We start from the raw sequence: 24,221 nt of genomic DNA, 5'->3' as shown, positions 1-24,221 counted from the left end.
CCTCTCTGGGTGGTTCACAATTTCATTCGTGCTGGTTTGTATTTTGGCCGAACAGGTGTTTGGTGCTCCCAAGCCCTGCTCCCTCCGCCAGGTGCCCGCTCAGAGGCTTCCCTGCCCCACTTCCTCCAGGTGCTGCCTCTGAGTGGGTGCCCCCCAAAGGAGGCGGAGCTGGGAAGCGCCAAATCCATCTTTGGCTGAAAAACGAGCCAGGACAAACCACCAATCCCGTCTCTAGACACAAGGCAAGTTATTTTGCTCATTCCATACACAAAGAAGCAGAATGACTATAGCCTCACCAGTACTACCCAGGGACTTAATAGGCTAAATAGGACACAACTGAGGATAATAGGTGCATTCATATCAAATGAAAAATACACGTTTTAAATTTTTTTTATACATTATTCATGAATCATTAAATTTAAAACCTTTTTATTTAAAAACACTTTACAATTCCTTCTCCTCCATCGGCATCAGCAAAGGCCAATCTACAATTGTAGGCTTCATTTCAGAGAAGAAACCCTGGAATTCAGGGCTGACACTCTTGGGTTCCCTCACAAGGGCTTCAAAAATGTTTAAAACCTTTGAACAAAATCCATACTGTCCACTTTCGCCGCTACCCAGAAAGAAGCGGCTGAGAGAACAAGAAGGCAGATCTCCTTGGTCCTTGTCTGAAAGTCTAGCCGCTAATTAACCTTTGCTTACGCAGTGCGTGGATAAGTTTTCCACACCGGTCAGTGAGTTTCTGCGTGCATTTTTGTTACCTACAGGCTTCACGATGAATTCCTGAATCATGGACTCAGAGGTGGGTAGCAGAGGGGAAGGTGGGGGGGAAACCAGGAGAGAGAGAAAAAGAAACGACAAGAACGAAAGAGGAGCAGGGATTCAAAGCCTTACTGGTAGGTACTGGACTACAGTGCCATCTTGTTTGCCCACCGCCAATTGCTTTCCTTTGGGACTCCAGCACACTGGGGGGGGGGGGGAAGGGGAAAAAAAGAGAGAGGCCTTCATTAGCAACGGCAGCAGAAAAAGGAACATCAACAAGCTAATCAGGACAGTGTGGAAGACGACCCAGAATTCATGTCCAAATAGCGAAGTCCAAAACTGACCTCAAATTTTGCAGAGAGCAAGGAAGAACTTTGGATTGTCATGGGTGAATGCATGGCAGGGAGGATCGGGTCAAGGCGTCACAGATTTCTAGACTCCCCCCAACTGGCAAAGGGCCCAAATCGAAACCGCCAGTTCCTCATTTATATTTTAATTGCCCAGAAGGTCTCCTTCTGACTTCCCAAGGAACATGAGAGGTAATTCTGCCATGTGTCAGGCCCCTAGAGCATTCCAGGCTCCTCCAGCTACTCTCTCTCTTTTTTAAAAATGTGGCCACAAGATGGCATGAGGAAGCTTTTTCAATAGGTTAAAAAAATTACAGAGAACTATTCAGCACATGAACTGGCTGGCTTTCTACACTCGCCTCAAAGCCAGGCAACCTACCTGATGTAACAGCCACCGAGGCAGGGAGAGTGGCATACACCTTCACCCCGTCCGTCACCTGCAGGACTGAGACGCTTCCGTCAGACAGAGAGACGGCCAAGAGAGAGGCGTTCATGGGGTTCCATTTCAGGTCGTTGATCAGCGCCACAGCCATCTTCTGATAGGCAAATGGACGCTTTTGCTGTTTTGCCTGTCAGGAAGAAATCCACATGGCCATGAAAGAGCAGCTTCTGGCCTGTAGTTACACATTAACACAGGCCGCCGCATGAGCCTGGCCTCCAACCTCTTCCCAGCTCAGTACTACCTTCTCTTGCCTCTCAATTGAAGGCGTGATTCTTTCAGCTTCAAGTCCTTTTGAGAAATAAACCATAGCTTTCGCAATCATGGCTGTGAACATTGTTTGTCGCAACAAACCATAGTTAAGATCAACTATAGTTTAGTGTTCAATGCTAAACTGTGGTTGATCAAAGATTCAGAATATCTATCCCAAGAACCATCTTGTACATGTGTTTTGTGTATGTTGTCAACTCTCACCACAAGTAGAATTTTAGCACCTTACTAACTTTCTTAAAAGACTCTAGAATACTTCTGACTTTTACAAGATTCCTCCCTCTGCTCCTCTATGGTTGATGTGAAAATTCTGGGGATGGCTGGGTCAAGATGTTTCGAAACCAGGCCACTCACCTGATTCACAAAGGTGCGGACATCGTAAAAAGCAATGAAGGAGCCGACTTCGCTGGAGGCCATGCAGACGGAGAGTGTGAGGTTATCGCAGCTGAGCGCCAGATGGTGCACACGGAACTTTGTGGGAACAAAAAGGCTCTGCACGTCCTCAACTTTAAAAATAAACAGAGACAAGTGTCAGGGAAAAACACAAGCAACTGTCAAGAGAACACAACACACTCAGTTTTTTAAAAAGAGTTAAAAGAGAGAGAGAGAGAGATTTAGGACTGTGGAGAGCACTACAAGTCCTCAGATACAGATCACTGAACGGGTTTCAATGTGTTTCAGTGGGGTTTTTAATTTTGCTTTACGATGTTTTCACTTAACGGCATTTACCTGGAACGGATTATTGTCGTTAAGCGAGGCACCACTGTAGTTACTACGAAGCTAGAACAGTGGCTGGGTAGCTGTATATTTTGTATGTGGTAGTTCACACAAGAGATGGTCAGTGAAATACTATCTTTGGCAGGTCTTGGGGAGCGCACCCCAATCTAGAGGCTTAAATTAGCAGAATAATTATTTAATTATTCTGCTAATTTATATAACGCTTCCAGGCATTAGAACTACTTTGCACGTGCCGCCTTGCCCAAGTGTAAAAAAAACCACACGCCATTTACCAATTTTATTCGGCGAATCACCAGCTTGGATCTGCATCAGAAGGTTTTTGGTCTGAAAGATCTTCAGCCCGGCTGTGCAACCTGCAAATACTAATCCATATTTGTTGGACACTGCAAGAAGGCTGGAGCGCTCTTTGGGCAGTTCTTCAGGGGTCTCAAAGATCCGTACTTTCTTCAGGGCTCGGAACTGAAAATCCTGTGGACGGTCATATTTTAAAATTATTTTTAAACGTTAGGCTGTCCAGATGTTCTGGAGCTTGTTTACTTCTAAATATACAAAAAACAACAACAAACACACACGAGCAAACAGGTAGCGTCATTACCATACGCCTGAAATAGGGCAGAATATGTCATAAAATTGCTGGTAATTTTTTTTTTTAATCCAGCTACACAGCAGAAGAAAATGTCCAGAGACCTACAGAGCAGATTATTAAGAAGTCTCCTTCAAACAGACTACCCCTCATTGTAAATTAATTATATTTTACCTCATTGATATAATCTCAAAAAATCTGAGTCTCTGATAGTGAGGAAGAATAAAACAGTGTCTCTTTTACTTACAAAATCTTCATATCGGATTACAAACAAGAACACATTCAACGGCACAACAGAATCTCAATATATATATTCAGTCCGAGGCTCCGGTCTTGAGAAAGAATTTTAAAACCTCTTTTACTTACAAAATTTTCATACCAGAATACAAACAGAACGTATTTACCGGTTACATCGCATCTTAATGGGCTAGGTTCATTAGTTCCTTCAGTGACAAGTGAGGGGAGGCCTTCCTCACCTTCCCATCATCCTCTCAGGGGGGGTTGGTGGGGACCTGGGAGAGGAGGGCCTTCCCTCCCAAAGGCCGTGGAACTCCCTCCCACTGGAGGCCGGGCTGGGCACCGTCTTTTTGCTCTCCTTCTGCAAGCAGCTAAAAGACCTTTCTCCTCGGACAAGGTTTTCCCTCAGAAACCCAGCTATCTGGGCGGGATTCCTTTCTTATACATCGGCATCCTTGTTTTTTGTTTGTTTAGCGTTTCAAGGGTCTCCTCCCAAGGAATTAAGCCGCCTCGGGTCCTTTCTGAGGGGAAAAGGCGGGGTAAACACATATACAACCCTTTTAAACAACCGACTCCGTGACGGACGTGCCTCTCCTTCCCTCTTGGCTAAACCGGGCCCGGAACCCTGAGGTAATTTTTTTTTAAAAAGGCGGGAAAAGGAGTCTGAGGTAAAAAGGGACCGTTTCTTAAGCGAGGGCCGCGCCTTCGAAGGCCTCCCGCTCGGGAGGTTGCTATTCTTCCCCGAGGGAATGGAACGGGAGGACCAAAGGGAACTGGGGAGTAACGTTAAAGGAACGCGCGTTCCCTCAGGGCACCGCCTCCATGCCCCAGGCCGGGCCTTCCTCCTCACCTTCATCTCCCGCTCGGGGATGACGTCCATGTCGTCCCCCATGACGGACTGAGGGCGGAGGGAGGGGGGGGACACACCGGCCCGGCGCGCCCCCGGCCCCGACACAGTTCGCTCCGCACAACCAGAATTTTCTCTCACACACGAACACACACACAACGTCCCGTTGCTTTTTTTCTTCCCCCAGGAAGTCGGAGGGAACACAAAGAGGGACGGGCACTTCTGTTTCCGGCGACGCTCTAGCCAATCCCCCGCTAAACCTCTATGGAAATGACGTAGGAAAGGCAACTGCGCAAGTATCCCCTTCTCCTCCCCCCGCCGCCTTTTAAGCTTTTGGCGCCTTGGCTGAGGCGTTTATCTGTTCCCTCAGCGCGGTGGGCGAGCGAGACAAATGCCAGAGGGAGGGGGAAATAATAAAGAGACACAAGCCCAAGCGCTTCCGGTAGCTCTAGGCCCGGCTTCCCATTTCTATGGCGAGATCCCAGGGAGACGGAACGCCGCAGACCATAGACTTATGAAATAGACTCATCCAGCAGCCTCCTTCCGGGTTCTTTGCCCATTCTTTTTTTGCACCAGAGACTTGCCAGGTGGAAGACGGTAAAGATCGCGCACTGTGGCTGGTTTGAATACAGATTTGTGTATTTTACGTCCTCTGCGTGTCCCGCTTTATTCAATGCGAGAGAAGTCTTAAAATGAAGGTTCTGTGGTACAGTCCTGAGTTCGAAACCCCACTCCCCCTCCTTGAAAGAGGTTGGACTTGATGATCTATGAGATCCCTTCTAGCAATGCAGTGATGAGGATGTGAAACATCCAAATTAAGGTTCAGTGATTTAGCTGGCTGGCTGGCTGAGTTTAGGAGGTTAGGACTTCGAAACCACCACCACCCCATGCCTCCTTGACAAGGCAAGCTTCTTTTTTGGGCTCCTGAGTTTATTGGTGGAACCAAATTACAGTACAAGAAAGGAGAAATGAGTGTACAGTTCTAATTCTTTTTTTAAAATTTCTCTTTATACTTGTCACACTACCTTCATATTTGGTGATCATTCTGTAGAAAGAAAGGTGGTAACAGCGGGATTTTGTCCATCTGTGTCCCTAGAAGCACAACAGTTAACCACAGAGTCTCGATTTGCTAAATTTTATTTAAAATCTTTGATTTACAAGCACAGAAACAAACCAAAAGAAGATGGGAGAGGAAAGAGGAGAACAGGAGAAAGAACCGGAAAAGCAGCAGCAAAGGCGAGTGATGGGAGTAACAAGCAATCATGATCCCTCCAATGTCCAAGAGGCAGCAAAGAATAATCTTATTTCCAGAAGGCTCAGAGAAACTGGTTGCTGGGCTGGAGCAGACAGGGAAAGAAGCTTGGATTATAAAATTCAGGCTTCTAATTCTCACTCAGGTCAACAGAGAAATAAATTAAACATCCACAGAAAGACACACTCCGTTGAAAGATCCAGGTTTCCCCCTTAAGCATGTGCTGAAGCATGAAGATCGATAAAATAACTTATCCACTCTATTTGAAGCTAAGCTTGGTGCCGAGCAGTATGGTTTCTGGGGCAAACAAGAGATTGACTGGGTATAAAATAAACAACGAGCGCTGACACAGCAAAAGCGCAGAATAACGTTTAGCTGGCTGGACCCCATCGCGTCCACAAAATACCTGCAGGGCTTCCGTGATGTGGCCAGAATGGGCCCCCCGGACGAATCCTTCTACTGCGCCCTTTATCGTGAAGCTGATTTTCAGAAGAGAAGGGAGCTAAAGGGAGGTGTCTTCGTGACAAGACCAACACAACCAGGATGGGTCCCCATCCGATGGTCAATCCGATAGATTGTCCAGGCCCTTTCTAGCAAAACCTCTTTATCCGTTCCCAGCATTTTGGGGCACCCGGATGGCTCCTGTTCTCCTTTCAACCGGTGAAAATGAGAGCGGGATGGAAATGTGGAGGGATGGAAATGAGGGTTCTGGGCTTTATCGGCAGGTCACAGAATATCTGCTCAAACCGAAGAATGTGTGACATTTCGATAGAAGTCTGGGACTCTTCCACTTGAGGAACAGAGGGGGTTGCTCCCCGCAAATGAAATGAAATAATTCAGAGTTTGGATACTTTCCCCAGCCCTCATCATCCTCAGGGGCATCGGTACCTGTCCGTCTTCAAATGACGAGTGCTGAAGGGGGATCTCATAGCCAATATTCCCTCTTTTGCTCCCCGGGGAGTAAAACCCAGAGAGAGTTCAGTACAACAGATAGGAATGATGGACTAATGGTGCCATTAGAAATGAGATTTTTGAGGCTGATATCTAGGGTCCCACTCTGTACAAGGAACAGGAACACCCCAAACACAGACGGTTGCCATGAAGGCATTTTGGAATAAGATTAATGCGGATTCTCCAGGCGGCAGAGCGGAAGGTGTACGACTACGAAGCCTAAAATCTAGATTTACCTGGCGGCGTTTCTCTTTAAGAATGCCAAATAGTCTCTGATTTTCGACTCTGTGTGCTCAGAGGAGCGCAGCGGGATGAGTATACTCAATTTGCTTAAATAAACTCTGCTCAAAGGGGGTCAAACAAGTGAAAGATACCGCCAAGAGGCAGGCTGTTGAAAAGGGAGCGGGCAACCACACTGCCAGAAGTCTGGGAAAAGTAGCTTAAAACTCTAAGAAGGCACTTGAGCATTTTGGATTGTAGTTTTGCCTGCCTGGGTGACACTCTGCTGCAGAGGAAACATCCAAGTTACCCTAGTTTGCTCCAGAAAATAATCCAGATTGTTTTTTAAAATTAGGAAACCCTTGTTTTCCTTTTGGCTCCACGGTTTCGTTTTTCACTACCGAGAAGAGAAACACGGCAAGCTATTGCAGACAACGGTTAAAAAAAATAAAACGACGACGATAGCTAGAGACGCTTCTTCTGGCGAATGTCCCTAGACATTTCCCTTGTTATTCCTTTTGCTAAGATGGGTTAGTTTATTGCTTTCTAAGACCATCAGGTATCAAGGCAGCCTAGCAGGAAGGCCCTACGACACATAGGGCCCAGGATGAGGGGGGGGTCAGGTCAAAGGGAGGGGGTTTGGCTTTGAGGAAAGCGTCTTTCCCTTCAAGGAAGGCTGGAGATGTCTCTCTCCGGAGGTGGACCCGAACGCCTCGGGGTGCTTTCGTTGGCTTTTCCTTCAAACATCATGACCCTGAAAGAAAAGGAGAACGGACAAAGAGAGATGAACCTAAAATAGCTCTTCTCAATGCCTGTAGACTTTGGATCCACATTCTTATTCTGGAGAGTCATGCTGTCGTTATTATGGGCCACCGGGTTACCCCCAATTTAGGGTGACCCTATGGACGAGCAATCTTCAACAGCCTGGCCCAGCTCTTGCAACCCATCCCCTATTGGGTCTTCCTCTTCTCCTGCTGCCTTCCACCTTTGCCAGCAGGACGGTCTTTTTCCAGAGAAGGTGGAATCCGCCAGGAAGACGGAGGACTGGGTCCATCAACACAGAAGGATGATCTCTGACCAGGTGTAGCCTGCATCATTAAAAATTGCAAACCGCCCAGAAGAAGAGGAAAGGGAAACCACTTCTGAGGATTCTCTACCCGGAAAACCCTGAAAAGGGTCTCCATGAATGAAAACTGGCTTGACCACACATCATGATGATGATGATGAAGTGACCTGGATTTTTTTCCTTGCTTATGTTTGTGTCTCAGATAAAGCACTAGAGGGCAGTCTTTGTCACGGGTATTTAAGCCAGAATTTCCCACTCCAAACGGGACTCAAAGACTGTCCCAGGTACACATGCGAAGAAGACAGAAACTGTAGTATAATGAAAATTCAAGAGACCTGGGTTCAAATCTTTTCTTGGCATGGAAACTCAAAAAGGTGGAGGGAGAATGTCTTACTCGCCTCGGAGACCCTTCCTATTGTTTGGTTTCATTTCTGCATTGCCCCCAAGTGCCGGCGAAGCTAAGTAAAAGGGCGATTCATAAGAGTATTAAATAAACATCCATAGATAGACTGCACCCAAACATGGAGGCTCCGCCAATACTCACAACTTGAGGACTGCGGATCGTTTGCCAAGCATCACGTTGACAAAATCTTGGTACGAGATGGTGTCGCTGACTCCACCGGTCACTTCTGAGATCATTTTCTTTAGCTCAAGGTGGGTCTTAGGGGCTCCCAGTTTCTCCATCATCCTTTTGACTGACATCAGATCTACATACAAACAATGAGACCGGAGAGTTAATATGGCATAGGAGGCGATTTTCTTTCTTTCTGGTTTAGTATCAAAAAGCTCTCCAACACTGGAGGCCTTCAAGAGAAAACTGGACCGCTGGATCTGTCCGATCTGCTTGGATTTGGGTTCCTGCCTTGAGCAGGGGGCTGGACTAGATGGCCTTCGAGGCTCCCTTCCAACTCCATCATCCTAGGATTCCACGGATATTTAGACCTTGAGATGCATGTGAGATATTTCTCCCGCACTTAAAAGAAAATAACAGGAGGCGGGAGAGAGTTCCTCACTCCTTAACTGATTCCCCATCATGCCTGAATGCTGGTTATGCTGGCTGTGGCTAATGGGAGTTGGAGTTCACCAGCACCCAAAAAGACTCCCCCCTGCACCGCCGTGACTGTCTTCATTAGCTGGTGCTCCACCTCACACGGGAAACAGTAGGTGTACCACCCCATAAAAATCTACTCACCGATTTCCCCTTGGTTATTCAAGTCAAACTCCATGTATTTCTCTGTGGACAGACAAGGACAGTCATCAAAATCAGCCCTCCCACCCGTCACGGGCTCTTCGGATTCCGGGGTGTTTCCTCCTTGACTCTCACAACCGCCCTGCGAGGCAGGGCCAGGAGGGGAAAAAAGAAGAGGGACCAAAGGCTCCCTGGGGACGAATCAGCCTCTGACAATGCAATGATGTTAGAACAAGAGGATGGTGTAAAATAGGAATTTGGCCAAAGGGGAGCTCAGGACGGGCCTCTGAGGGATTTTAAGGTTGCAGCGCTTGGCAGGGCCAGTTGGAACGGCTTCGGAGAGAGAGAGAGACCCTGCCAGCTGGCCCCAAATGCCGTTCCCTAAGCCCCTGTAAAGATGCAAATACGTTTACTGATGCAATCGCAAGTTAAAACTGAGACATACCATGAGCACATATCAATACATGGAATCTTATTTGCAAGCACGCCCAGTTTCATCTACTGTACAGTATTTGGGTTTTTCCCTAGTGTGTCCGTATAGCCGTGCTTCTGCCAGGCCCGGGATCCCTCTAAGCGATGCCAAACTCTTTCATATGGACTCAGCGGCTGTCGGCTTCAAGTCCAGTCAAGGGCTAGATCCAGACATCCAATGAACAGTCTAACATCTAATCGTTTGATTCTTTTAAAATATTTTTATACCTCTTGTTTTTCAGCTTTCAAGTACTGTCCTTTTAATGATGTAAGCCGCCTCTGGTCCTTTTAAGGAGAAAGGCAGGCTAAAAATATTTTAAATAAGTAAGTAATAATAAATAAACATTTGTTAGTAACTCAAAGGGGGAATCGGCATGTGTTTTTAGAAACAGGTCCGTCTGGTTCCTGTTGAAATTTCCCTGCCAATATTTCCCCGACTCTAAACAGCAAGAGTGTTGTGGTTAATCCGACAGTCCAAAAATTATGATTTTCCCCCGTTTCTTATGTCTTAGGACTCCGAGCCCATCCTGTCGGTCGGTCGTGGCCGATGCGTGGATTTCTGCAGATCATTGAGTTCAACCCTTGTGAAAGAGGCCCCGTGGGGGAATCAAACTCCTAGTCTCTAATTCTGCAGCCAGAGATTTCAAGCCCTGAGCTCTCCAGGACCTGCCTCTCCCCCCCCCCCCCCGCTCTGTTTCTCCCCCCCCCACCGCCTGCAAGCTGGAAAATGCCCTTAACTGGTTTTTCTTGCTTTCTTCCGCATTGTTTCTCAAAATACCTCCAGGTTCCCTTCTCCCCCCCCCACCCCCTAACCTTCTTCTTCATCTTCATCTTAAATTTCTGGTTTCACTGTGGCACCCTTTTAAGCCCAGATACTTGAGATCCCTTTCTTCAGACCTGGCGCCCTTCCCGTATTACAAAAAAAGAGAGAGAGGATCACAGACTTTGAAAACAGGGAGCAAAGCTGCAAGCAAGCCATCCCGCTCCTGGTGGGGGATAATTATTTTGGGAGTCGGAGGGTCTGTTGCTCAGAACAGACTTGCAACGTAGAGACATGTCATATTTTCTTCTGCAGCCTATGTTTGAATTTATAAGTAGTTTTGGACATGTATCCGAGTAACCTGGTGAGAAAGGCCAGCTTACTCATAAACATGTTGGAACTGGCTCGTGGGTTCAAGAAAAGGTTGCAGAGAAAGCGTGACATGTCATAGAAATTATCGTTCCCACCACTAGATACTGGCAGACAAAATGATTTGGCGCTGGAGGAGAGCTTTGTGGACAACCTGGACTGGCAGAAAGACAAACAAGTGGGTCCTGGATCAAATCAAGCCTGAATTCTCTCCAGAGGGGAAAAAAAATGTTGAACCCGGGTCTGTCCTATTTGGGACACCTCACGAGAAGGCAGGATTCCCCAGAAGAGACTGCCATGCTGGGAAAGGTGCAAGGCGCATATGAATAGGAATACTTAAATTCTCTGCCCCTTGAGAATACATTTTGAAAACCTTCTGCAGCCCCCCACATTCTCTCTCCCTCCTGAAAATCCCCGAATGATGCTGGGTTTAGTCCACTTACTCTAAGAGGAACCACATCTCCTTTTCCTCCCCTGTTCAATGGGGTGCAATCCTGCCCTAGTATGCATGCATGCTCGCTCCTTCACTCCCTCGCTCACACGCACATCCGAATGGCTTCGGCACAATGCTGCAAAGTCTTTCTCTCCACACATCCCCCCCCCAAACCATAGCGGTTGGAACAATTGGCCAATTGTTGAGCCCCCGCGAGGAGGCGTTTGGCATGGTGGCAGGGCCGAGAGCGACCGGACAAGACCTCCCATTGCTCCGGAATAAAAACCGCACGAGGTGGCCAAGGGTTTGGGGGAGAGAAGGCGAGTTTTTTGGGAGGGTGACCACTGCATGGCAAACTTTGTTCCCCATCTTCCAGGACGCCCTGTACTCCTCCCTTCTCAAAGTATTATGATTTCTCTTTGATATTTAAATCCGCTCCCTGGAGCTTGCTGGAGAAAAGCAGCATATAAATGGAAATAGCAAACAAAGAATTTAAAAAGTTAATAGGATTTAAAAGGTAATAACTGGGGGGTCTTACAAGCAGAAGATAACAGTTGCTTGGTAAGAACAGACTTGGAAGAACCAGCGCTCTCTATTCCTGATTTTAGCCCCGAGATCCATGTTTGGAAACCTAATTAAAGCAGGCAAACGGCCCATTTAGGTCCCTCCTTCCCAGTTCTCCCCTTGGGGGGGGGTCTTTCTAAAGCCCACGGACAGATTACCTTTAAAAACGGCAAGTTTTTCTTCCAAATCCTCTTCATCGCTGAACTTTGGGTCACAGAGAAACTCCTGAAAGGGAAAAAAGAAAGAAAAAAAAGAGAGGGAGAGAAATTGGTTTTTTTTAAAGCCCTCAAGACATTTCAGGAAGTCACAAACCTTCCGGACGGATTAATAAAACCCGTTGTTGAAATGAAAAAAAAAATAAAAATAAAAAAGAGCCTCAAGAGGTATTAAAAAGCAACAAAACTTTCAATATCCTCTCACAGTGACACAGATGGCTTCTGGCCCAGGATTCATTTTTGTCATACAGCCGCCCTGCCTAAATGGAAATATAGAAAATAAACCTGAACAAATAAAACAAAATAAACTCCAAAGTGGCATTTTATAGGGGCTTCATGTGGGATATGAATGCTATTAAAAAAATAAAACAACAAATTAAGGAGGACAAGCAATCTTTGAGTCTGTCCCTCTATCGCTGCTCTCAAACCGAGGCCGACGTGTTGGTCCCTCTCCATGGGGGGCAGGTCTTTTGTAAAGCTAATGGGTCTTAATTCCCCATTCAAGTTACCCCAAATCATTCTGCGTGACCCCCCGGGATTGTTTGTAATAATACGATCAGCCTCGGGAATTCGGGGAATCGCAACCGAAAGACACAAAATATGGACACAACCTCTAATGAAAAAGAGAGAGAGGAAGAGTTTCTGTAGCCCTAGCCCAGCCATTCCATTCAAATGGGTAGAGCAAGAGGAGCGGGCAGGCGAAGCCCAGGGTGGCCACAGATCCCCCCTTTTAGAGATCACACTCCTCTCTTTAAAGGACGGTCCAAAAACCCACAATCCTCCTTTCGGAAGTGAAGGAAGGGTCCACGACCTTTTCAAGCCTCGGCCCCCTTATGCTCGTTGGTGCCCGTTGCCAAGCCCCCTTTTTGGGGGGCGACATGCCAGCGGGCATGCTCCCAGAGACCCAGCGCAGGTGTTGTGGCGTGTACACACACCCACACCCGGAGGGAGGGGACCCTCTCGCTTGGCCCCCTCCATCTGCAGCTGCAGGCGGAGAGCCGCGTCCTTCCTTTCCGGCACCCACACCCCTGCCCTTAAGAGCCCCGAGGAATTTCATGGCTCCGGTCCCTCCCCTGCGTTTCCACACGGCAGAAATCTCGGACATCTGCTGTCCATTTGGGGGTGAGCCCGGTTTCCCTCCTCCTCCTCCTCTCCCTGTACAGAACAAGCACCCTCCACGCTCTCGCTCTGCTGGCAGGATGCGGCCCAGCCCACGTGTCTCTTTTCCAAGGCGGGCTGTGAAATTTTAACGAGGAACATGTGCAGGCCGCGGGAGAGCCGGGTGGTTTGCGACACACAGACTCGGATCACGACAGTGCGCAAATCAGCCTTGCCGAAGCAGGTGACCTCAAGAGGACGGTGGACATCTGGACACTTCTGGTCCCGTCTTCCTCTTTTTCAGGGGGGGTTTCCATCCCAACCTTCGAGTGCCAAGAGTTTTAGGTGCAGAAATCTGGACTTCCTGCCTGTAAAAGTTGGCCAGAATCATCATTTTAGGACTGCAGAGCTGGAAGGGACCCTGTGGGGTCATCCAGTCCAGCTCCTTGTCAGGGAGGCCCCGTGGGGGGGATTCGAACTCCTAACCCTCTGGCTCCACAGCCGGAGAGCTAAACCCCTGAGCAATCCATTCTTCAGGTGGATGGAGCTCAGAAGAGTCCCTTTATTGGACTAAAAACTGCATTAGACTTTTCCCTTTAAGGATGCCGGGTTTAGGGGTGCCTGCATTGCGATTCAAAATCTGTGCATAACTCTTATGCCCCCCCAATGTAACTACAAAGCATGGACACTGGATTGACATTCACACGCACGCAGAGAACCGCTCTCTCTACCGGGGTTCCTTTCCGTCACACTGACCATCCTTTCCACGCAGTACGCTGTGTCGTCAGCCTTCAAGGTCCTCCGGACCCCCTGATCGAGGGGCTGAATTAAAGGCGAGTTTGGGGGCAACCAGGCCACGTCAACGCCTTCGGTGTTGAACTCACGGGGTTCTGGATGGCGGGGGGCACCGTATTTACTGAGGTCCTCTTCTCTCTCCCACCCACCCCGCTTCACAGTCCACCCGTCTGGACTCTTGAGAAAAGCTTCTGTTCTTCCCCATCAGGTCCTGTCCGGCCCCAGAGGCGGGCGGCGACCTTTGCCCCCACCATCCACGGGCAAGGCTGGTATGTCAGCTATGCCACCGCGATGTTGGAGGCCCGGGGGGCGAGATCGAGTTTGGGCTCTCTCGTAATTGAAAAGATAATAATACTAATAATAAAGCAAAAGGCAAGAGGGGAGAAGCAGAAACCGCTATCTCTGGCTTCTCTGTCCCGAGAGAGAAGCAGCGCTGGAAAGAAGGATAAAAGATCACGAGAGCGAGGACCACCGTTCCAAAGAGCAAGAAAAAGCCGCCAGGGTGTTCCTACAACAGCTTTCTCGACCACTCTGGGAGGCATATGTTATTCCCTGGATTTCAAAGCAAAAGAGGGGGAGTCTGCTGGTTGGGGGGCTGAAAATCTGCTGGGAGACCAGTCGGTTGGACTGGGAACACTGGTCCGAGGGTTTGGGGTGGGTGGGAGGGAACAGAGAAGGACGAGGCTCTGTCGACCCTCTCTGCAGAGTGAGACCCCGTGCAAATTCCAGAATCCGTGGAAGTGGGTGACGCCTGTATCGGGGTCAATGGTCAATGCAGAAAACAGGGGAGCCCTTGGCTGTACAGAATCCTTCATCAGGCTGGGGGTGGGGGGGTGTAGGTGTGAAAAATCGGAAAAGGGGGAGAAACTGGCCTGACGTGACTCCTTTGCCTTCGGGAAATTGGCCTGAACTGACCTGCAAATTACATTTAATCTCCTTTGCTCAGCCCGGCCTGGGCTTTCTTCTGCATCCTTGCCGCGTCCGACAAAGGAACCCGGGCGGTTTCACCCAGAGTCGGAGAGGCGGCGTGTCGCCTTTGTCTCCCCAGGGACGACCCTCAGGCGATCCGGTGGTGCGTGATCCTGCAAGCTGTCAAGCCTTAACTTGGGACAGAGGTTCCTTTGTCGGCCCGTAACAACCAAGTATCCGGATTTCAGTGTTGTTTTCCCTTCCTCTTCTTTAAAACACACACACAAAAGAACGAGTGTGAAGTCTTCCACTAAGCTCAAGAACCTACACAATTTTGTGCACGTGCTGTCGATCGCAATGGAGGCATTGTCTATCGGCGGTGCCTGAGAACTGAGGTCCATAAAGTTTACTCGGAGAGATCTGCTCATTTTTTAAAGCCGTCTGGCAAGACTGCAGAAGCCCAGCATAAACAACATAGACTAGGTTTCCCTTGTTTTAAACTGAGCGTCTAACAATCGTTCTAAGAACGACAATATCACAAAACAATCGTGTGTTGTCAAGTCAGTTCTGATTCATGGAGACCCTTTCCAGGAAGACTCAGAAGTGCTTTACTCTTCCCTTCCTCTAGGAGGCGCCCTGGGATTGTACAGCTTGCCCAAGGCTACCCAGGCTGGCTTTTCTCCCAGGAGACACAAGGAGGATTCGAACTCCCAACCAGATAACCAAACCATTGAGCATCGTGCGCAGTCAAGCCGATTCTGTCAAATCCCTGAGTAGGGAATTGAACTGGCAATCTCTGGAGCCAAATACGTAACCCACTGAGCTAGCCAGCCACAATACTCCAAAACCTCAAGAGTTCTGGAGTAATTAAAGGAAATAAAAGATAGATCAATGGTTGAAAAGATGACCCTATGAACTGTGGCTTTCTAATGAACTCATTCTGGATGTTTAGTATCCATGTGCATAAATTAGGTACAATGCATGAGTATGGTAAATGCATACATTAGAAGAAATAAACTCTTCCGAAATGTATATGAATTTGAACGCAGGATTTTTTTTTAAAAAGCCACACAACGCGATATGGCACAAGGTTGGGAAGAAAGGGGAAGAAAGTTCAGAGAAACATAATGAAACATTTTTGTATCTGTAGCTTAGATCTTTTTATCTTCCCTCTCTAAGGCAGGCTCGGGACGAAGTTGCTTGAATTTTTAAAAAAGAAAGTAATTAAAACCTGGCAGAGTGGGGGCCAGTTAGGATGAGTGGTGGTTTTCAGAGAGGAAGGCGGGGGGGGGGAGAACGAGACGCAAGGAGCTTCAAAGGGCAAAGCGTTAGAGAACGTGCAACAGGAAAAGGGATTTAAGTTGCATTTTTTGCAGAGACAGACAGCTGTTTTAAAAACAAATCTCTTCCAGAGGTTCCCCCACTCAAAAATGTGGGAGGGGGGAATTAAGGCTTGCACCTTTCGACAAACTTGGGCAGAGATGGGAAATGTTAATTTTTTGACTACAAAACCCCAGAATCCCCAGGCAGCACGGTCATAAATACCCCAGCTGCCTCTGGAGAGCCCTCTTGTTTTAAAATCTCATTCTCCATAACAGGGGACCTGTCGCTGTATCCAGAGTTTCTCAAGCTGGGTTTTCCGCCCGCTGTGGCTTGATACCAGCATCCGAAGCTACCGATCAGGCAATTTTTTACTAGCAACTGCAGTTTGCAAAGAATAGGAACGGACCGGGAGACACCGAAACCTTTCATTGTTGCATTTTGAGACAAGCCCTTGGTGTTAGAGACGTTTTAAATCTTGAGCTACGCCAGCTTCGTGGTCCCCGGGCCCAACAGGAACTGCAGCCTCCGTCCGGAACCACCCACACAACATCAGGCGCAGATCCTCATATTCCCACGTCAGCAAAGGATTGCCATGAAGGCGGCTAGCCCTGTTCTTGTGCTGTTGGAACGCTCAATGCTTGTTGTGTTGCCAACGATGCTAAATCTTCAAAAAAAAAAAAATTAACAGAAGTTGGGCGGGAAGAAATTTGGTAGGGGACGGCTTGATGGGAGCTGCAATCTGTGAAGGAACAACGGTTATAAGAGGCCAGGCTTCACCCCTGACACCTTGCTATTGGAGGGAGCATCAGGGTTGGCGCAGAAGCACTGGGAGAGGGAGAGAATTGGCAGTCTTAAAGCTGTGGAATGACCAGATCCCTTGGGATCTCCTCTCAGCTGTCAATTAATGGTAGAGATTTCAACCAAGCCATTTCTTAAGCCTTACTCAGAGATGAGCCCCATCAAGCTCTTTCAGACCTCTTTCTATCCCAGTTAGTCCTCCTTAAGAGTTACTCCTTCAGTCTAAGAAATGGTGCCTGTTTGGCTTTTTTTCCTCTTCCCTCCTCCTCCTCTTTTCCTCTCGTGTTGTGAGAAGGCGGCATTGATGGGATTGACGTCTCTACTTTCTAAGACTGCAAGACTGCAGTCCAGCCACTGACTCATCTGCTGGATAGCTCAATGGCTTAGGTTTGGTCGGGAGTTCGATTCCCCGCTGTGCTTCCTGAGAGTAGAGCCAGCCTGGGTAGCCTTGGGCCAGCGGCACCGTCCCAGAAGAAGGGAAGGGGAAAACCACTTCTGAAAACTCTCTACCTGGAAAAAAGGGTTTCCATAAGACAAAACTGCCATGAAGACACACGATTGTTATTGGTTACCGAAAGGAACTTTTCTGTGTTCCGCTGGAGACGCATCCTGATCATCGCCACCCACCGGAACGAGCTCTACATCCTGTTCTCTCTTCGTTCTGCAACATCCTCTCCATCTGTTCCAATTAGCAGCAAATATTCCTAATGCAAGTGACGGACGGTTCTCTGATCATGATCATCATCATGATCATCATCACCAACTTGCCAGCGTCTCTTTATTGAACAGCACACGGCTGCCTATAAATGACAATTGGGACTCATGTTTCGAAGTTAACCGAACCAAGACACTCTCGCCCCCCCTAAAATTGTTCCCAATTCGAACATGACCCACTGTGGGTGGCATTTGGGGGTGTGGTGTTTATCTGGAAGTGTGGGTCACTTGAAACCCCCTGTGAGCACCTGGCCCCATACGGAGAGAGATCAAGAGAGAGACTGATCAAACTTAACAGGAGCTGGATGAGTGCAGATAAACCTCTGAGAAGCAGGTCTTTGGCACAGTTAATGGCTCTAGATGGCCCATCCAAGACCTTAAACACCCACAAATACTTTGCACAGCAACGGGGGTGGATTCGAACAATGTCCCCTCCACATCCATCTCTATCCCATCCGCGATGAAGACCACAGCTAAGCTTAGGAAGAACACAGAAACAGGAGCAAAGGTAGTGAAAGCTATTAGAGCCATGCCAGGCTCCCATATCCCCTCGGTTATCTTTTGATTTCACTTTTTCCATGAGCTGAAGACACGGTAGTTATCCCTCTTCTCCCTTGTACCGACACAACAGCCCTGTGAGGCGTGGCAGGTTGAGAGCGAAGGGGTTGGTTCCGGGTCACACCGTGTGTTTTCACGGCCAAGCGAGGACGCTGAACCTAAATCTTTCAAATCCCAGTCCAACAACCTCACGAGCTATCCAAATACGTACATTTTAAACATTTTACACATTAAAAAAAAACAGACTTTAAGTTCATTCTTCTTGTTTTGACCTCACCTGCTCTCTTTGACCCCCTTCAAGCTGCACGCTATTAATTACAACCGGCTTCTCCTCCCCTAGCGGTATTACAACTCCGATCGTCCCCAGATAGGATATATATTTTAAGTCCCATCCTCCCCAGGCGGGATTTCTCAAGCTGGGGGCCAGGCAGGGGTGCTTAGACCTCGGCAGTTTTGGGAAAGGAGGGGGGGGGAAGAGAGATAAAGACGGGCAGGTGACATGGTGGCGGGGACCCACTAAGGGGACAAAATGATTCATCATCATAGTCCTTTTAGGACTGCAGAGCTGGAAAAGGCTGGACCCTGTGTGGATCATCATGGAGGCACCTGGGGGGAATTCGAACTCCCAACCCTCTGGATCCATAGCCTAAACCACTGAGCTCTCCACCAGATCTATGAAGGCTGAGGATCTTTAAGATCCCAAGGAATCAAGAGTTGGGAAGTGCTTTTGAGCCCCTGGAGAAAGGAAGGGGCCGAGGGACCTCATTTCCCACAGAGGAAAGAGAGGGAGGGATCACCTACCTTGTTGATCTCTTCCAGCCTCCCTTCCTGCTTGGCTTTGAGTAATCCGTAGGCTTTCCCTCCTAGGACGAGTAAGCAGAAAAGCGGATGATGTCTCCCAAGGCGGGCAAGCGGCAGCTGCCCCGCCGCAGCTGAACTTTGCCGCAACAGGTGCTGGGGGGGGTGTCTCCTCTCCAGAGAAGCAGGAGGAAGGGGCTTCCCCCCTCCCTCTCTCCCCCCCCCCCCCCAAAGTACAAGCCAGGCTGGTTCCTTAGAGGTTTGGAAGCCACCCCCATCCCTCCCCAGTCTCCAGGGAAGACCGCCGGGGGGGTGATTTGGGAGCCTCTTCAGTGCCAAGGAAAACACGGGAAAAGTTCGATTTTTTTTTTAAAAAAAGAGAACTCGTCTGGAACTTTTCGGGACTCTCTACAGGGTGAGAAGACGCCTTAATATCTTTTTTTCCGCGTGAAAAAGCAACAGAAATAAAGCAGATCTCCCCCCCCCAACCCTCAACCCCCTTCCAGAGGAGAGAACAGTTTGATTCCGGGACTCCCAGGATGACCTCCCCCTGGGGGGTGTGCAAAATAAAAAAGATAAAAGGGGAAAAAAAAAAAGGAAGAGCCCCCCCCCCTTCCCCAGGCTGCGGCGCTTCCCCCCCCCTCGCCCGACCCCAGGCAGTACCTTGGTAGGCGCGGTTGAGCATCAGGGACATGGTGGGAGGAAGAAGAAGAGGGTCCTGGCGGGGGGGGGGAGGAGGAGGAGGAGGATCGGGGGGGCGAGGAGGGGGGGCCGCTCGCCGATCCCCCCCCCAAAAGGGGAAAGACCACCAAAGGGAGCCGGAGCGCCTCCTCCTCCTCCTCCGCCGGGAAGAGCGCGCAGGGGAGCCTGGCCCCGTCCAGTAGCGCTCCCGGCTCCTCAATGGGGCCATTCATCCAGGCGGCCTCCCTCCCTCCTCCGGGGGGGGGGGAAGGCGGCGCTGCCGGAGACACCTCCCCCCCCGCCGCCCCCCCCGGCCCCAGCCGCCCCCCCTTTAACCCTTTCCCTCCTGGGTCCCACCCGCGCGCATCGGTGGCTGCACTGGCCGCGGCGGCCGCTTGCGGGCTATTGCGCTGCTTGGAGCGCCCGGAGGAGGAGATGGTCGCCGCGGGCCGGGAGCCTCGGGGTGAAGTCGGTGGGGGGGACCCCCCCCCTCCCAAGGCGGAAAACTCATGGGCAGGCGGGGCAGTGAGAAACCGTTCCTTAAACAGCTCGGATCTCCAAAAAATCAGGATCACGGAAACAACTTGAGAGTGCATTAAAAAAAATACACAAAAGGGTAAGGAAATCTAGTTTTGTTTTGCTGTTCAAAAGGTTTCCGAAGTTACAGATCTTATTTTTTTTCCCCCCAGCCCAACTCAAAGGAACAATACCCGTTGGGGCGAGGCTCTCACAAGCTGGCTGCCGCCACCTCCCTCCAAGCCAAGGTTCTGAATCATCGCTGGGAAGGCCCACCGCCCATTGTGTTGTTGTTGTTGTGACCTTCCTCCGAAGAAGGTCTTGGTTGGCCAAAGTCGGCCCTCCAGGCTGCGGCTAAGAGCAAAGGCTGCTGGGCATTGGGAGTTCGATTCCCCTGCTGGGTCTTCCTTGACGAGGGGCTGGACTGGATGATCTTGAGGGTCCCTTCCAGCTCCGCCGTTCTACGATTATACTAGAAACTCATACTAAGAATTTGATCTAAGACCCACCTGTTCGTCCTCCTGATGATCCAGAGGTTCCCTAACACTCTTGCCGGGCATTTTTTAAATGTTTAATTCGCGATGACTTCCATAATTCCTGACCAGCTTAGGTCAGATCGCATGGGAACTGTAGTCCCGACCCTCTTAGCCCCGCCAGGCAGCTGTACTGTAGGGTCATGGCTGTTGTAGGAGGAAGGATCTGACCGTTCCTTTTCCCCCTGCACTGAATAAGCAAGGAGTGATCTAATACAGTTTATATAAGAATTTTGGAGCGCGAGTCATTTCCTGAGGGAGGCGAAATCATCGCAAACAAGACACGCTTGTCAGCAAACTGGAATCTCCAGGCCTGATAATTAGTGTTTGTTTTTGTCCGTGTATGTTTTTGTTTTGTAACACTGCTCGGCTGTTGGAAGGCTGCCCTTGGAGGAGAGGAAAAGGGGGGAACGTGGAAGCCACGCATCTCAGGGCTGTCCAGGACGGTGGGCCGTCCGACACAGAAAAACGGCGTCCTCCCCCTGCCAAAGTCAGCCCAGATCTTTCGGGCAACATGCGGCAGAAAACCTCACAAAATATCTTTTCCACCCATGGGCAGTACAATGCAATAATAACAAATGAAACATCTCACCCTTTTCTGCCTTGGTCGGATCCTGATTCATTCTGCCTCCTGGTAGCACCAGCCCTGTAATATCCAGAACTCAGAAGTCATGAGTTACAAGTAACTTGTAATTGGCTACTTGGTGTCGTGAACATACAGTTCAAAAATAGCAAGTAGGAATAAAGTTACCTTACCTGTGTAATGAGTAACATCTTCCAATTACTTTCCAGTTCCTTTTATAAAGGGCATTTTCATCCATTTTTGAAGGCCTTTTGATAGCAGTTTTTAAAATCGGATGCCCTTGTTTCATCAATCTTAATTTTTTGTTCAAAATACAAATGGGAAGTATAACAAACAATTCAAGAAGTTCCATTTCAACCTAGCAGCAGGTGTCTTTTTAAACACTAGAACCGCAAGGGAAACAAGTTACTTTGCAAAATAACTTTCCTGGCTCATGTAGCATCAGATTTTAGTGTCTTTTTTTTTCCCCTCCATGTTAAATTATTATTTCTCCCCTTGTGTGGGAAGGATTATGCAATGTGGTGTTAGGTGGTGGAACCCATCAACTGTTTTGGTCGATTTGTGGTTATCGCTAATTTCAGTTGTATTCTTTTCACTTATGTGGCGAAGTATTTTCCCTTTCAGATTGTAATTTTTATAATAGATGTAATTATGCTATATGTGGTTTGGAGTGCCTTTGGTCAGAAAAATGACAATACAAGTAACAAAACTGTATGTTAAGGAAAGACAAGTGTGTGTGTTTGTGTGTGTCTCTGTGTGTATATATATATATATATATATATATATATATATATATATATATATATATATATATATATATATATATATATATATATATATATATATATATACACACACACACACATATTTGTATATCATATAAATATATGTGTGTGTATATATAAGGGCTTTCCATGACCAGTGAAGTATGAAGGTCTCATTCGCTTCTGGGCCTGTGATTAATTCTCAGACTTTGGAGTCTCATTGTGAGTCTTCAGAGAGAAGGAATGCCTAGCTAGACAAGCCAACAATCAAAAGAGCAACTATTGTGTCATCAACATGAACTGGATGCTGAAAATGGACTAGTGGAGCTCTCGAAGAGTGTTTGGTTCAGTCAGTTTCCTGATTCTGTCAATTTCACAGCTGTGGGATAGTCAATTTCACACCACAGAAAACTGTACAAGTTCCTTTAAAAAAAAAAAACACTTTAAGGGAAAGGAAACCTTAAGAGTTATACCCAAACGGATGGCAGACAGGAGATAAAAAGGGAAAGGTTGATGCCCTTCGGGCTTGACTCTGCACAACGACCACAGCAGGACGTACCTGTATTTATTTTGGCAAATGCCAACCTCATTCCTGGGACTTCGGTTTTCTCTTTCTCGGGGTCAAGGACGAAGCTCTGCGAACGCCTGGCAGAAACAGTTTCATCCAGTGACCCAGGTAAGATACGGAAAAAAAAAAAAGACAGTCAGAAAAGCCACAGCATTCAACATCCTGAGCATTCATCTTTTATTTATTTAATATTTCCAGCCCTTAAAGTTGAAAAAAGAAAGGTTTGAAAACTGCAATGCCTGGTGGAAGCTTTATATTTTTTGGTAGCTTTTCAAATTCTGGATTTGTTTTCTTGCAGAAGGAAGCAACGTATAGCATCTAAAACTACGGCTTTGTACCCACTGCATGCTCAATGTCCGCATGCCATTTTGGTGTGCGGACACTCCCCGGGCCAATGTTGGCTGTGGGAACATCTCCAAGGAGGAAATGCTGGCAGATCTCCTAACTGTATACCCTGCCCCATCTGCTCTCCGGTTTACTTTAGATCTGCAGTCTCTGAAATGGCCAAGAAGAGGGTTCGGAGACCCTCCCGGGCGCTGGTTCACTTCCGCCTTGAACAGCCCACAGGCAGACTCCGAAGGATGGCTTCTAGGTTCTGCTTATCCCTTCGGATCTCCTCCAGGTCCTCCTCATACGCCTCAATCCTCAGCTGCTGCTGCTTGGCCTCATCCTGCAGAGCGCTCAGCTTCCGCCCCAAGACACCGGGCTCCGTCAGGTGCACCTGCAGGTTTTCTAGCTGGATCCGGCTGGCGCTCAGCACAGCTTCGGATGGAGCCGTGTCCTTTAGATCACCTGGAGGGAAGGGAAATGAGTGTCTTACGCTCCACGGAGGGCTGCAAAGGCCGGTCGTCCTACAGAGGAGGGGCAGGATCTGTCCTCCATCATCCCAGAGCATAAGGACGTCCAACGGATGGGCTCAAGCCAAAGGAAGCCAGATTTAGGCTGAGTATTAGGACATTTTTCTTAACTGTTAGAGCGGTACGACAAGGGGACCTGGGACCTCAGGGGGAGGTGGCGAGCGCTAATGGGACTGCCGTCTGTCAGATGTGTTTTGACTTCTTTGTCGCAACCTCTGGAAGCTCTATTTTTGTTGAGCTTCAGCCACCCAAGAAGTCTGAGGACGGCTTGATGCAAACCCTCTTAACTGCAGAAACTTAACTGAGGAAGGTTTACTACAGAAATTCAAACCCATTTGAAACAAAGAAAAAAAACACAAAGGAATTTGTTAACAAAGTGAAGATTGCCCTCTCGTGGTGCTATCTGGCACTGGCTGGCTTTCCATGCTGGAGCAGAACTGAAATAATCGCTAGAAGGGAAACTACAGGTTAGATGCTATTGCACGCCCCTGATCTCTTTTTCAAAAAACAAAATACAATCCTAATAAAATAAAATAAAATAAAATAAAATAAAGAAAAGTGGGGCACTTCTTCCCCTCCAAAATGAAAACCAGCATAGAAATATAAAAGCAAAAAAAAAAAAAAAAAAAAAGAAAAAAAGAAAAAAGAAAAAAGAAAAAGAAAAAAAATTTCAGAGTTGAAGTGGCAGCTTTGATCCACCTTGACAAACCAGTAAACCAGTTCTGCGGTTGTTCATTTCCACCAGGAACATGTCTTTTGTAAAGCTAATGGCTCCTAATTCTTCTTTCCAGACCAATCTGCCAGAAAAAAGAACGACAGTCTCGCATCCATGCCAACAGCCTGGGACAGCACACACCATCGCATCCTTAATGGGGGGGAAAAAATCCATCCGCCGTCCATCTCTGCTATCGTGAGAGTTCAGCTAGGCGGGCATGTTTCTGGCTACTTATTGCTGGCCCCCAAAGGAAACAGTGAAAAAAGAAAAGAAAGAAAAAATCACGCCTGCATGCTTCC

At 48.2% G+C, this 24,221-nt stretch overlaps 3 protein-coding genes and 1 long non-coding RNA gene across 11 annotated transcripts in view; 1 reads left to right on the top strand and 3 right to left on the bottom strand.

Moving 5' to 3' along the window:
• The window catches only part of NUP214 (nucleoporin 214), a 32,634-nt gene extending 28,178 nt beyond the window's left edge, over positions 1-4,456 (bottom strand). For 3 of the 4 annotated variants that reach the window (XM_072984970.2, XM_072984969.2, XM_020794893.3), the window contains exons 1-5: positions 4,227-4,402; positions 2,829-3,024; positions 2,173-2,324; positions 1,489-1,678; positions 895-965 (exon numbers count right to left, since the gene is read on the bottom strand). In XM_072984970.2, coding sequence (XP_072841071.2) covers positions 895-965; positions 1,489-1,678; positions 2,173-2,324; positions 2,829-3,024; positions 4,227-4,268 — 651 coding nt within the window. In that variant the 5' untranslated portion in view covers positions 4,269-4,402. Of the gene's footprint in view, positions 1-894; positions 966-1,488; positions 1,679-2,172; positions 2,325-2,828; positions 3,025-4,226 lie in introns of all 4 variants that reach the window. The other variant, XM_020794890.3, reaches the window with a different exon arrangement.
• Positions 4,457-5,342: 886 nt separating this feature from the next.
• Positions 5,343-22,387, bottom strand: AIF1L (allograft inflammatory factor 1 like). Of its 4 annotated transcripts, XM_072985127.2 has the most exons (7): positions 22,342-22,387; positions 21,028-21,081; positions 18,709-18,770; positions 11,656-11,722; positions 8,904-8,945; positions 8,256-8,418; positions 5,343-7,399 (listed from the first exon to the last, which is right to left on the bottom strand). In XM_072985127.2, the coding sequence occupies exons 1-7, from the start codon at positions 22,370-22,372 to the stop codon at positions 7,312-7,314; spliced, it is 507 nt and encodes a 168-aa protein (XP_072841228.2). In that variant the 5' UTR covers positions 22,373-22,387; the 3' UTR covers positions 5,343-7,311. The 4 variants fall into 4 exon arrangements, with proteins under 4 accessions (XP_072841228.2, XP_072841227.2, XP_078238875.1 ...); XM_072985126.2 differs by lacking the exons at positions 21,028-21,081; positions 22,342-22,387 and adding an exon at positions 19,369-19,595; XM_078382749.1 differs by lacking the exons at positions 18,709-18,770; positions 21,028-21,081; positions 22,342-22,387 and adding an exon at positions 11,901-12,638.
• Positions 19,726-24,081, top strand: LOC140702984 (uncharacterized). Its single transcript, XR_012082268.2, has 2 exons — positions 19,726-20,002; positions 23,999-24,081. It is a non-coding gene; the product is annotated as an uncharacterized LOC140702984 (long non-coding RNA).
• Positions 22,511-24,221, bottom strand: part of LAMC3 (laminin subunit gamma 3) — a 61,447-nt gene continuing 59,736 nt past the window's right edge. For both annotated transcript variants that reach the window (XM_078382747.1, XM_078382748.1), the window contains one exon: positions 22,511-23,142. In XM_078382747.1, the coding sequence (XP_078238873.1) occupies positions 22,892-23,142 (251 nt within the window). In that variant the 3' untranslated portion in view covers positions 22,511-22,891. The remainder of the gene's footprint in view (positions 23,143-24,221) is intronic.

Source organism: Pogona vitticeps, chromosome ZW-PAR (genome assembly GCF_051106095.1).
Source record: "Pogona vitticeps strain Pit_001003342236 chromosome ZW-PAR, PviZW2.1, whole genome shotgun sequence".
Lineage (NCBI taxonomy): Eukaryota > Metazoa > Chordata > Lepidosauria > Squamata > Agamidae > Pogona > Pogona vitticeps.
Note: the sequence above shows the minus strand (reverse complement) of the source record. Positions and strands in the feature narration are given on the sequence as shown.